This window comes from Chinchilla lanigera, unplaced genomic scaffold (genome assembly GCF_000276665.1).
Source record: "Chinchilla lanigera isolate Chin_1 unplaced genomic scaffold, ChiLan1.0 scaffold00005, whole genome shotgun sequence".
Classification (NCBI taxonomy): domain Eukaryota; kingdom Metazoa; phylum Chordata; class Mammalia; order Rodentia; family Chinchillidae; genus Chinchilla; species Chinchilla lanigera.
Genome location: NW_004955406.1, coordinates 4,517,942 through 4,531,436, shown reverse-complemented (window position 1 = coordinate 4,531,436; position 13,495 = coordinate 4,517,942). Strand labels below are relative to the sequence as shown.

Sequence of the window (13,495 nt, the reverse complement as noted above, 5' to 3'; positions counted from 1 at the left end):
TTTAGTAGGTTGTAGTCTTCTTTAGTAGGTTGTATTTTGGTAATCACTAATAAAGTTTTGAAAGTTACACAATTTTGATTTGAGGGTTTAATTTTGTTCACTTTGAGTAGGGTTGTATTCTTCCCTAAGATACCTGATTGGTATTCTTATTTTTCATCAACTTTTCAGTGACTCCAAAGAGAATTACAGGTAGAAAAAGTTACTAATAGACACTTATTACTAGTAGACACTTTATGTTTTGGGTGTCCACTGTACAGGATATGTTCTGAAAGTGTTTCCATGAGACTACATGCATAGGCATACTGAATCCCTTATACAGGGCTGCCAGCTGGTTGAACTTGATAATGTGTTTGGGGAGTGTTCATATTTGTATATGTATGGCATAGGGAAAGTGATTATGTTTTTATACACATGGCAGAAATGAAAGAATAGATGAAGTCTAATGGTGGTAGTGTTCTGTGGAAATAAGCTTATTCATTGCTGAAAATATTGTGGATAAGCAAAGGCTGTGTAGTATGGGGGAGCGAGGGCTAGACCAAGTGTCAGAAAATTGAGGTTCTAATCCTAAATCTGAAGACAAATAACTTCAGACAGGTCTCTGCATTACTTTCCTTTCTTGGCTGTAAAAGGGGTTCTCATAGTAACCATTCCTGCCCAACTCATAGGTTGTTGAGTGAATAAAATAAATCATTCATGCCAAAAGCTTTGCAAATGTGAATGTACTTAGTTACCCACTCTAGCACAGTATTTTGAATAGACTTATGTAGCACAGATATAGATTATGATATAATAAAATGGAGGCTAAAATCACAGTCTACAGCTGATTCTTGGAATACTCACAGAGAGGTGAGGGAAAGAAGGAGAAAGAGGAATGTGAAAAAGAGAAGCAGAAGCTCCACGAGCAAAGAGGAAAATCCTTAAAGTGCAGTCCAGTACTTCCTTGCTGTGACTTCCTCTGAGCGTTGTTTGTTCTCTTGAGGAAAGAGACCATTAATTCTTAAAAAATAGTTTTTGATGTAATATTCTGACAGTAAGTGTATTTCCCTTTTCATTGGGGATATATTTGGATGGCAAAGAGTAATTCTTCTACTAAACCTAAAATGAGCATGAAGACCTTCACCTAGGTAGTTTAAGAACCTTCCCTTCTAGATACACACACACACACACACACACACACACACACACACACACACACACACAATTTTCTGTGTTTTTTGGAAATAGCTATCAGTTACTTTCATTGGGAAAACTTGAAAAGTCCCAAAGCACTTAACAGTGAAGATTGGATGTCACTGGAAGAGTCTAGATGAAATGCTTTCTAAGCTACTGCTTAAGAGATCTGAAAATAATTTGGGGAAGCTCACCCCACTTCCCTGGCCACTGTGTACCAGTGGACCATGAGTTCCATGAGACAGGGGTCACTATTGTAACCCAGCACATAGCAGAGGTGTTAAGAAGCTGGCTGGGATGTCATCATCAAAGTGGCTATTTCTGATAAGCCAGTTGTGGATATTGTGATAAACCTCCAACTGTGGATATTAATAGGGGGTGACTAACGAATTATGCATGTGTAGAACATATATAGTTGATTTCCAAGAGTGGTGTATAAGAAGAAAATCCAAAATGTGATCATTCTAGTATGTATACCAAACTAAGAAATAATTTTTTCTGTCCCAAAGGATCATTTGCATATGTTAAGGAAGATTATTTAAAATAAGAAGCTACTTTAGTATATATATATATGTGTGTGTGTGTGTATATATATATATAAATATATAAATATATATATATATTTTTTTCTTTTTTTTTTTTTGTCTTTTTGAGCCAGGGTCTCACTATGTAGTTCAGGCTGGCTTTGAGCTCACTTTGTAGCCCAGGCTGGTCTAGAACTCATAGCGATCCTCTTACCTCAGCCTCCCTAGTGCTGGGATTACAGGCGTGCGCTACCACGCCCGGGTACTTTAGTATATTTTTAAATGCAGAATATCTAATCTAAATTAGGAAATACAAGATACATCTGACTAAATCTTACTGTGAATGATCTTGTGCTATTATTTTTGGTTGATTATTAGTGGATTGATTATCCATGACTTCTGTTCTGATTAGTACATTTTGAAAAAGTATAAAAAATTTATATGAGGGAATTCTGTGACATACTAATTAACTAGAAGATGGTCAATTTAATTATGTGAAAAGGTGTATGTGTGGGAGGAGCATGCTGGTGTTTGAAGTAACAGTTAAAATGAAATAGTTGAATAAGATACAGTTGTTAGTTATGTGTTTTAGCCTGTTATTCTAAATCTGTGTTGTCTAATGTGGTAGTCATTAGCCACATGTAGATATTAATTCAAAAGGTCTAAAGTTGAAATTCAGTTCCTTAGTTGGAGCAGCCATTTCAAGGACTGCTGAATGGTCCAGATAGGATCATTTCTTTGCCTCATTACAGAAAGTTCTGCTGGATTGCCCTGGTCTAAATTAATGAAAATGGCTAAGAGAGTGTACCAAATTTGTATACCCTGAAAACTGGATAACAAAATGACAGCAGATTACTATCTGGAAATCTTAGGTGGAACATACTAGGGTTTTAAACTCTCCTGCAGTTCTTTTTGTTACTTGATGTTCATGATATCCAGATGATGTTCATGATAGCCCTCATTTTATAGATGAGCTCAAGCCTTAACTTCAGGAACATAATTTGAATTACAGTTTGCTTGACTTTTAAGTTCATCATTTTTTATTGTCATTTTGGACTTTAAGAATAACCTTGAATTAATCTTACCCCAGTGCGTGGTACTGTATATTGTCATTGGCCATCAAAGACAGTTTTCTTCCTCCTTACCATAGGTAATCATGTGTAATGGGTTTATCTTTCTGTCTGGCTTTGCAGGATACATCATTGTAGCCTCAGGTTCAGTAATTTTACATTTACATAGATGATATTATGTAATATAAATTTATATCATACACGTTACAGAGTGTGATATTTTCCCACTCTACAATGCTAGTTTTTTCTTTTCTAAAGGTTTTTGAGTCAATCTTTCTATGTGGTGTTGGACTTTATGGCCTTTGTAATGTGAAAAGTTAGAATCTTCTGTTCTAGATACACACACACACACACACACACACACACACACACACACACACACACACGGCTTTGGTATTGGGTATTGGATCAGGACCTTATGGGTGGTAAGCATAGTCTATTACTCAGCTACGCCGCCAGTCTCTGCTCAAGGAATATTGATATGATTGTTTGCCTCTGAATGCTTGCATTTAAATTTTTTATGTTACTTTTGTTTTCTTCTTCATTATTGGGTTGCCAGGGATCGCCTGTCACTGATATTGGTGTGTGGAATATTGTGGTTGCCTTTTTGTAAATTGAAATTTTATAGACCCAATTGCAGATTCGTATACAGTTATAAGAAACAGTATGTGGAGATCTCTGGTATACTTTGCCTAAGTGCAGCAGTTCTTTATGCTTCTGATTTATGCATAAGCTGGGAAGGAGGGAAGGCAAAGCTTGTTAGGGTTATATTAAGTAAGGGTGAAGACGGGAGAGATTCTCTTATGAATAAAATGCATGTGTGCTTAATTTTAGCTGCGTTTTTTCTTTAAATTTTAGTATTTCAGATAGTGACATTATTATATGGCTGAATTTTTTAGTGATAAGTACTTTTTAAGCAAATGAAAATGTTTATGACAATACTGTTGGAAGTAACTGTGCAAATGTGAAATCTTAAATTTTGATAATGATGCGATATTTCTATGTATGTTTTATTTTAGGTTGTTTCACGGAGAAACCCAGAGGATGTCCAGGAGGTAACAAGTTTATCCATATGAAAATTTCATTTTCTGTTCTTGACAAAAATTTAATTAAATACTTTATTGAGGAAACTGCCTGAATTATTTGTGTATCAGTGTTTGTAGGAAGATTGTCTGTGGCTTCCTAAAATAGTAGCTAAATGTCCTACTTCAGACCTACTAAGTAGGTGTTAAGTTATATAAATAGGAATTTGAGGAATTGTAGTGCTATTTAATAGTGATAATTGTTCTGGTAACTAATACTCTTCAGATTTTTCTATTAATTGAGGACCTCTAATCATTTCAAGTTCATGATGCTGTTTAATATAACATAAGTATTTGGTAACTAGTATTAATTTTAAAGATTATAATGATAAGTTATGGGTCTCCACCTACTTCCAGTTTTATGTTGAATTGATATATTGACATCTTGAAAATCTGTTTTAGGTGTAGATGTTTCTTTTTTAACTTTTTAAGTTAATTCTTTTTGCAGACTTTTCTTTGCATTTTTCTTTTTTCTGTCCATTTCTCTGCAGTGATGCCAGCCTATTATGTTTTTGCTTAAAACTGTGCAATTCTCTATTTGTAATTGCGTTGTGCTTGTTGCATGTTTTTAGGAATCCTTACTTTTAATGTTTCTTGATTTACTTTCATTTTGACCCCTGCTCATTGTCACTAAAGCTAGAAGGCTTGGGGATTTTGTCGCTTGTGAAGTGTTTAAAACATGGCAGTTAATTTGCAGTCCTGATTCTGCAACCTTGTTATTGTGCTTCCCTGATTGAATCTGGGTGTCTGGGTGGGGTATGAACTTTTTCTATTTAGCCACAGGCCCCACTGTCCTTGACCATACCTGGGTTGATTCATGCATTTAAGTTGATAATTTGGTCCTGATTGATTTGAGTGTGTCATCCTTGGCTTTAGACAATATTTAAATGTTTTACCTTACAATTCCTTAAGGTATTGTGTCTGATCTGATATTTGTTTTTGTCCTGTGATTATAAGGTTTAATAATAGACACATTGAAAAAAGATTTCATACTACTTTCCTCCTGGGTTTTAAGATAGCTTCCCTTCCCTCATAATAGGGAGAATATTGTTACTTTGGAAGAAAAGGTTCTATATGCCTGTGAGTGTTATTTGCACCATTGTTTAATGAAAGTAATCTTTACTTAAGTATCAGTTGATTATTATGAACTGTTTCTTAGAGTTCCATTAATTTTGTTGTATTAGTCAGTGCCAGGGTGTTCTGCTTTTGAGAATTTACAGTTCTGTTAAAATTGAAAATCGGTCGTGTTTCCTTTGCAGTGCTGTCTGATTGCTGTGCTGTAGTTTGTAGCTTGATGTTCCACTTTTCCAGGGAGAATCCTGAAACAACCTATCCATGAACATACTCTCTGCCATTTCCTTAATCTTTTTTTGGGGAAAACTCTTTTCTAATAACAACTGTTGATGACCATTCATCAGAAAACTCTTGTAAGTGTCCTTTAGTTAGACAATTGCATGGTCCTTTGTTGGAAATAGTATACATTTTTTAAAAAGTCTCCTATCCAGTCAGCTTCTTAAAGGGTAAAATAACCTTGAAATTACCTGTATTAGTACTTTTTTTATTTCTCACATATCCCATTTAAACACTGGAGTTTTCACTTAGGAAAGGAATTTTCACTTAGACTTTATTTCTATTTCCTTTCCTTTCACTTTCTCCATTACTTGATTAATTTAGTTACTGTTTTAGAATATACTTGGGCTTCATAAGAACCATTGAGTACTAGTAGATATACAGTTATTCTAATCAGTTATAGGATCAATAATATGGTATCCTTTTCAAACTGAAGAAATTTTGCTCTTTTTTTATATACTACACATCTTGGCACATACTATATCAGATACTAGTGTTTTTTTCCTAAGAATGCTAAAAAGTATTAACATGGAGTAAATAATTTAAAATTACCTAGGATAACTTTCTTCTTAAAAAGTTTTAAAAATTTCCTCTAAATTTTTATTAAGAAAAACATGAGTGACAGTACAGCAGCTGTTGACCTGTGGCCTCTTCGTTCTGTTGATGGTCTAGAACAGTGGTGGCGAACCTATGGCACATGCATTATTTGTTTTTAAGACAAAAGATGTTAATGTATGAGTTGTTTTTCCTAAACTAAAACCTCGATGTTCAGGTTTAATTACAGCATTCAATTTTGTGATAAGTTCATGGGTTTAGGTTGCAGTGTGGGCCCTCGTTATTAGAAGATTTGCCGTCACTGCTCTAGAACATGGGCCGCTTGCAGGATGGTGCAGAAAGACTGTGCTCCGTCCTCCCCCAGCTTTCCTAATGGTGACCTGCAGCACTTTCTCAGTAGGTGGCATATCTCACTGGTGAAACTGGGAAAGGAAAACAACCGAAGTTGAGCTTTCTCTGTATCATATCAGAAATCTCCAAATGGTCTTTTCATAAATAAGCTTCTGAAAATAGATACACACTTAGAGAAATGTATTAAGGGAATGAAAAGGCTCTTGAAAAGAGGGGAAAGAATAAAAAACAAATGGGATGGTAGTGACATATTTTAGAAAAGATGATCCAGCAACTTTTAAATGCTATATAAGAGTAAAAAGGCCAAAGTTAATTGAATTGGGTGGTTTCGCCGGGCATGGTGGCACACACCTGTAATCCCAGCACTTGGGAGGCTGAGGCAGGAGAATCATTGCAAGTTCGAGACCAGCGTGGGATACAAAGTGAGCTCAAGGCCAACCTGAACTGCATAGTGAGAACCTGTCTCAAAAAAATCCAAAAAAAAAAAAAAAGAATTGGGTGATTTCATAAAATATAGGGCTCTAGAATTTTTTGATGTCATTATTTATAATTATCTGAAAAGGAGGAGGTTATTGTAAAATATTTAAGAGACTATTTCTAATGAAAAGTTAGACATTGTTTGTAGTCTGTATATGGTTATCATTGAATTAACATTTCATTGATAAATTTTCTTCACAGTGATTTTAATGAGTAAGAAATGTATGCAGGTTTGGTTCAGTGAAGTAATAGATATTACATAGTTATTTTTTTCTAATAGGAAAATATAGAAATTGAATAAACAATTTCTGCATGTGTCTTTGGAGCTTTATGTAGTCCACATATAAACATCAGTACTTGCTGATGTGCTGTAAGTGCACCTTTATTCAGTTTTCCATTTTGAAGGTTTCGAAGGAGTATGCATTTGATAAATGCAGGCAGTGAGTGTGCTATTGGCAATGCTTGTAGGTATTTCAGGTCTACAGCCTTAGTGTTAAGATAAAGCATGTGTGAGGGAGTAAGCGAAGGCATGGTGAAGAAACACGGATCCTTGTGTCAGCAGTTCTGATTCTTGCTCTGACAGATTATACTCTGGCATTTTAATCATCGCTGTGATCGAGTTGTTAAATTTTGCCTCTGGAGTCATTTTTTATTTGAAAGTGATCTTAACTAGAATATCAATTTTATCTGCAAACTTGTTTCCACAATCTGAAGTCTTAGTCTTTCTGTTCACGTTGTAATGGCTTTCACCTTATGTGATACCAGTTCCTGGTGCCATTTTCCTTCATAAGATAGTGCCCATTCCTCCCAACCCTTAGCAGTGCAGGGCTACCATAATTTGATATAATTTAAAGTATGGAAAATACCACTTTTTTCCTCATGACAGAATTCTGTTCATGTTTCGTGTCAAGATTAGAAACTACCAAGAAGCCAAAAATATGATGGCTAAAATCTTACTCCCTTGAGGCCTTTCGGTTCTCCAGTGTTGGCTGGGCTCTGTCAGCCAGTTCCTTTCCTTCTGCTTAGTGGAAGTGTTGTCTCTTTGCTGTCAGCTTTTGTCTCACTCACTTCCATTTTCAAGTGAAGTCTCTTTTTCTCAGCGGCTCATCTCGCAGCATGGCCAGGCTTCCCAAGCACTTCGTTCTGAGCTTCCTTTTCTTTCTGCCTAGTCTTTGGTGTCAGCATTTCCGTCTAGGCCATATTCACTCCTTTTCCCTTTCCTCACCTGTTACCTCCTGTCCAGTCATGGCTCCCAAGGAGCAGGTTTGGCTCTTCACTCCCACACCCAGTGAGATGCCTGCCAAGCGCTAAACCAGCCGTCTACAGCAGAACTTCTTCCTTCCCCATGCTATTTCTTCCCTGCCTCCACCGCAGGGATTGGCCCCACCAGTTGGTTACCCAGTTGCAAGAGCCAAAGTCTAGTAATACCTCTGTGGCATCTTTCTTTTTAAAAACTGCACCCCCTTTCCCCTCGTCTTTATTTTCCGGCTCTGTTGACCACTTCCCTTCAAATAGCAAGTTCTGTAGAGGGCTCTCAGGTGTCCCCTGTCCCACCACCGTGCCACCCTGCTTGGTGATGGCCTGTTGGGTGTCCTGGGCTGGCTTACTCTTCCTAACCAAACTGAGAACTCTGGAGGAGGCCCTCTGTGTCTCTTTTCCTTATCCCCTGTGACAGTATGATGTCCAGCACTGAGGAGGGCCATGAAAATATTTGCTTTGGTGACAGTTTTTTGTTGTTTACTGCACGAATAAAAGTGAAGCATCAGGAGGAAGTAGTTCATTTAAATCTGCCTAGTCTCCCAGGATTGAAATTAAATAAAGAACAAAAAGACTCAGGTGGTATGACAAAATTGGGGGTAAAGAATTTCTTATAACACAGTAGGTTTTTGGCAAGAATCTCCTAAATCACTTATCTGCCCAGCCATATTTGATCATTAGCATCACACTCTGTTGTACATGAAAACACTTGAGAATTCATTGGAAGGGAAGAGATTAAGCTTTTCACAAGAAAAGGCCCTAATATACAAAGTAACAGTTTAAAACGCAGTGTTACCCTATTTTCTGGGGACCGAAGGGCCAACTCAGTGATATCAATGCTATGTGTTAAATCCTTTCTTTTTACAAAGTTTTCTTTTGTCTAACTGAATCTGAGCAAGATTAAATAATTCAGACTAATGAAGGCAAACTCACTTTCACGTTATTCAATGTAGATGATTATTCTTTTGGTTTTTTGCAATATGCTAATTTTAATGGTATTCTGATCAGCATTCATCTTGTCCCCAAATATCTTATTTCTTAGTTTAAGATTTAAGAAAAAGTTATGAAATAAGAAAGTTCCTGTTAATGACTTGCTACACAGCCATTTCTTCCTCACTGTTACTCAATTTATCCTTTTAGGCAAATGTTGAGTATGTCGTTTGTTTGTTTGTTTTTTTGGTTTTTCTCCGGTACTGGGAACCGAACTCACGACCTTGCGCTTGCCAGGCAGGCGCTTTGCCGCTCAGCTAAATCCCCAGCCCCGAGTATGTCGTTTGTGTTTAAAAATTATCTAAGTTAGTTATTTTGTCTTTATAAACATGTTATTTTTGAGAAAGAATACATGTTGGACATTTAACTAATTTCCTAGGACAATGATAATTGATTTTTAGGAGATTAAGTTACATTTTATGTACTATAGAAGTTCTTTGTACCAGGTTGAATATTTTCCCAGGAAGAATAAAACAGTATTTGTTTAAAATGAAATTTAAAAACCAAAACAAAATAGTATAAGGAAAACTTGGTGCTTTGTAGTTTTAAAGCAAGTATTAGTGAATTTCAGACAGTTCACTGTATTGGTTAGAGCATATGTTTGCTCTGCTTGACAATTTTGAATATTTTAATGAAATGATAACTTCATGTTTAGATATCAGAACGTAAATGCTTTTACTCTGAAGCGTACTTTTAATCTTTTTTCTCTTTTTAGATAATCGTATGGAAGAGATACAGTGATTTTAAGAAACTGCACAAAGAGCTGTGGCAAATTCACAAGCATTTATTCCGTCATTCAGAATTGTTTCCTCCCTTTGCTAAAGGAATAGTATTTGGTAAGTGGTTATTTTGAAATTGTAATTGAAAAATGTGATCATTAATTATGCTTGTGGATCTGTGCTGAAACCTGACGTACTACACTATGAAGTCCGAAGCTTCTTTACCTGCTACAATAGTTCATATTATTCAGTAAACACTTACTTGAATTCTTTGTGTATGCTAGATATTAGTCCTTTGTCTGAGAAATAGCTGGCAAACATTTTTCCCCATACTGTGAGTTGTTTCTTTACTCTGTTGGTGGTTTCTTTTGCTGTGCAAAAGCTTTTTTAATAAGTTGAGATCCCAGTTATTGATTCTTCATGATATTTCCTGTGCAATCGAGACTTTATTCATAAAGTCTTTGCCTACACCAATGTCTTCAAGAGTTGTACCATTTCTGTCTTTCAGCAGATTTAATGTTTCTGTTTTAATATTTAGATGTTTGATCCATTTCAATTTTAGTTTAGTGCATGATGAAAAATACGGGTCTGGTTTTAATCTTTGACATGTTGAAAGCCTGTTTTTCCAGCACCATTTATTTTTTTAACTTTTTTTTTTTGGTACTGGGAATCAAACTCAGGACCTTATACTTGCCAGGCAGGCACTTGTGCCACTGCGCTATATTTGCAGCCCATCCAGCATCATTTATTAAAGAGGCTGTCTTTCTTCCAGTGAAGGTGTTTGGCTCCTTTGTCAAAGATAAGGTGGTTAAGTATGTCTGGAGTTGTTTCTGAATCTTCTAATCTGTTCCATTGATCCTTGGATTGTGTGTGTGTGTGTGTGTGTGTGTGTATCATGCTGTTTTTATCATAGTAGCTTTGTAATACAGTTTCAAGTTAGAGATTGTGATCCCCTCTCCCTTGGCTTTGTTGCCCAGAATTGCCTTGGCTATTCTAGTTCTCTTCTGGTTTGAAATGAATTTTAGGATTGTTTTGTCTAATTCTGTGAGATATGCTTTTGGAATTTTAATTATGATTGCATTAAATCTGTATAATAATTTTGGAAGTATGGCCATTTTCATGGTATTGGTTCTTCCTACCCAGGAACAAGGTTTATCTATCTGTCTGTTTTCTGATACCCTCTTCAATCTCCTTTTTCATAGTTTTCAGTGTAGAGGTCTTTTACTTTCTTCTTTAGATTGATTCCTAGGTAGTTTACTTTTTTGGATGCTATTGTGAAAGGTGTTACTTCCCTGATTTCTCTTTCAGTGAGTTTGTTAATTGTGTACAAGAATGATATTGATTTTTGAGTGTTAACTTTGTATCCAGCTATGCTACTAAATTTGGTTATTAAATTTAGAAATATTTGGGTGGAGTTTTTGGGAGGAGTTTTTTCTATGTAGAGTAGCATGTCATCACAAGTAATGATAATTAAACTTCTTCCTTTCCTATTTTTATTCCTTTTATTTCTTTCTCTTGTATAATTGTTCTAGCTAACATTTCCAGAACTATATTGAATAAGAGTGGTGAGAGTGGACATCTTGGTCTTGTTCCTGATTTTAGAGTGAAAGCTTTCAGTTTTTGTCTATTTAGTGTGATGTCGGGTGTTGGTTTGTCATAGATGTCTTTTATCAGATTTAAATAAAGACCATCAGTTCCAATTTTCTGTGGAGTTTTTATCATTAATTGGTGTTGGACTTTTGTCAAATGCTCTTTCTGCATCTATTGAGATGATCATATGGTTTTTGTCCTTGGCTGTGTTAATATGGTGTATTATATTTATTAATTTGCATATGTTGAACCATCCCTGCATCACTGGGATGAATCACTTGGTCACAGTGTATAATCTTGGTTTGCTGCATTCTGTTTGTTAGTATTTTATTGAGGATTTTTGCGTGTATGTTCATTAGGGAGATTGGCCTGTGGTTCTCTTTCTGTCAGGGTAATGCTTGCTTCAAGGAGTGAAATTGGGAGTATTGCTTCCCCTTCATTAAAGAGTTTGAGAGATAGTGGCATTAGGTCTTCTCTAAATTTCTTGTAGAATTCAGCAGTAAATCCATCACGACCTGGGCTTTTCTTTGTTGATAGGTTTTTAATTACATCTTCAATTTCATTGACTAACATTGTTTTATTTAGAATTTTTATGTATTCTTAATTCAGCTTTGTTAATTCATATGTATCTAGGAATCTGTCCATTTTGTCTGTGTTTTTCATCTTATTAGAATACAGGTTGTCAAAGTAGGTATTAATGATTTTCTGGATTTCTGTAGGATCTGTTGTGATTTCATCCTTTTCATTCCTAATTTCATGGATTTGAGTCTTATCTTCCTTTTTTAGGTAAATTTGGCTAAGAGTTTGTTAATTTTATTTAATCTTTTAAAGGACCAACTCTTTGATTCATTTATTCTTTGAATTGTTTTCTTAGTCTCAATTGCATTTTTTCCTGCTCTGATCTTTAAAATTTCCTTTCTTGTGTGAGGTTTGGGCTTGATGTGTTCTTCTTCTTTTTTTTTTCTGGTACTGGGAATAGAACTCATGACCTTGCACTTGCCAGGCAAGCGCTGTGCCGCTGAGCTAAGTCCCCAGCCCCCAATGTGCTCTTCTTCTTGTAGAAGCTTGAGGTTCAACATTAGGTTCAACATTAGACTTGCTCTGTTTTTCTGATATGGGAATTCACTGCTATAAATTTCTCTCATAGGACTGCTTTCCTTGTGTCCCATATGTTCTGGTATGTTATACTGGCATTATCATTTAATTGTAGAAATTGTCTAATTTCATCTGCAACCCATTGCTTGTGGAGGAGGGTGTTATTTAATTTCCATTTGTATAAGAAGTTCTTGGCACTTCTTTTGTCACTGATTTCCATTTTCATAACATTATAGTCTGATAATATGCCTGGGATAATTTCAGTTCCTTCACATTTACTTAAGCATATTCTGTGACCTAGTATGTACTCTGTTTTGGAGACTGTCTCATGTGTAGCTGAGAAGAATGTGTATTTTGATGTTGTAGACATCTACTCAGTCCATTTGTTCAAAAGTTTGTTTAAATTCTGATACTTGTTTGTTGATTTTTTTTGTCTGTTTGACCTAATTGTGACAATGGTGTATTGAGGTTCCCCATTACAATTGTGTTAGTGCTAATTTGATTTTTCATGTCCATTAGTGTTCATTTTATGTAGTTGCATGTTCTGGTATTTGGTGTATATATATTTATGATTTTTATCTCTTCCTCTTGGATTGTTCCCTTTACAAATATGTAGTGACCTTTTTTGTCTTTCTTAGTATTAGTCTTGGTTTGAAATCCACTTTCTGCAAATAGCATAGCTGCCCCTGCTTTTTTCCAGGTTCTTGTCACATGGACAGTTGTTTTCCATCCTTTGACTTTCAGTCTATGAATTTCTTTTTTGGATCACATGTGTTTCTTGTATGTAGCATATTGCTGTGTCTTCTTGATCCAGTCTGCCAGTCTGTTTCTTTTGATTGGTGAGTTGAGATCATTTACATTGATAGTTACCACTGACATGTATGGACTTACCCTTGTCATGTTATTTTCCTGTTGGTTCCTTTTTATCCCTCCTCTGTTTAATTACTTGCTTTGCCTGGTTGGTTCATTCTGTTGGGGTTTATGGAGTCATAGTCCATGTTATCTCTTTTATGATTACTAACTAGAGAACATTTTGGAGCGGTGGCTTGGTGGTTATGAATTTCTTCAGGAGTTCTTTGTCCTGGAAGTATTTTATTTGTCCATCAATTTTGAAAGATAGGTTTTTTTTTTTTCTTTTGACATGGTCTTGCTATACAGTTTATTTATTTATTTTTTTTTAAATTTTTTTTTTTTGGTTTTTCTCCGGTACCGGGAACCGAACTCACGACCTTGCGCTTGCCAGGCAGGCGCTTTTGCCGCTGAGC

At 35.7% G+C, this 13,495-nt stretch overlaps 1 protein-coding gene across 5 annotated transcripts in view; it reads left to right on the top strand.

Annotated features, from left to right (window-relative positions):
• The window catches only part of Rps6kc1 (ribosomal protein S6 kinase, 52kDa, polypeptide 1), a 159,996-nt gene that overhangs the window by 11,490 nt on the left and 135,011 nt on the right, over positions 1 to 13,495 (top strand). For 3 of the 5 annotated variants that reach the window (XM_005374727.2, XM_005374726.2, XM_005374724.2), the window contains exons 2-3: positions 3,784 to 3,819; positions 9,542 to 9,662. In XM_005374727.2, coding sequence (XP_005374784.1) covers positions 3,784 to 3,819; positions 9,542 to 9,662 — 157 coding nt within the window. Of the gene's footprint in view, positions 1 to 3,783; positions 3,820 to 5,105; positions 5,274 to 9,541; positions 9,663 to 13,495 lie in introns of those variants that run through there. The other 2 variants (XM_013520007.1, XM_013520009.1) reach the window with 2 other exon arrangements.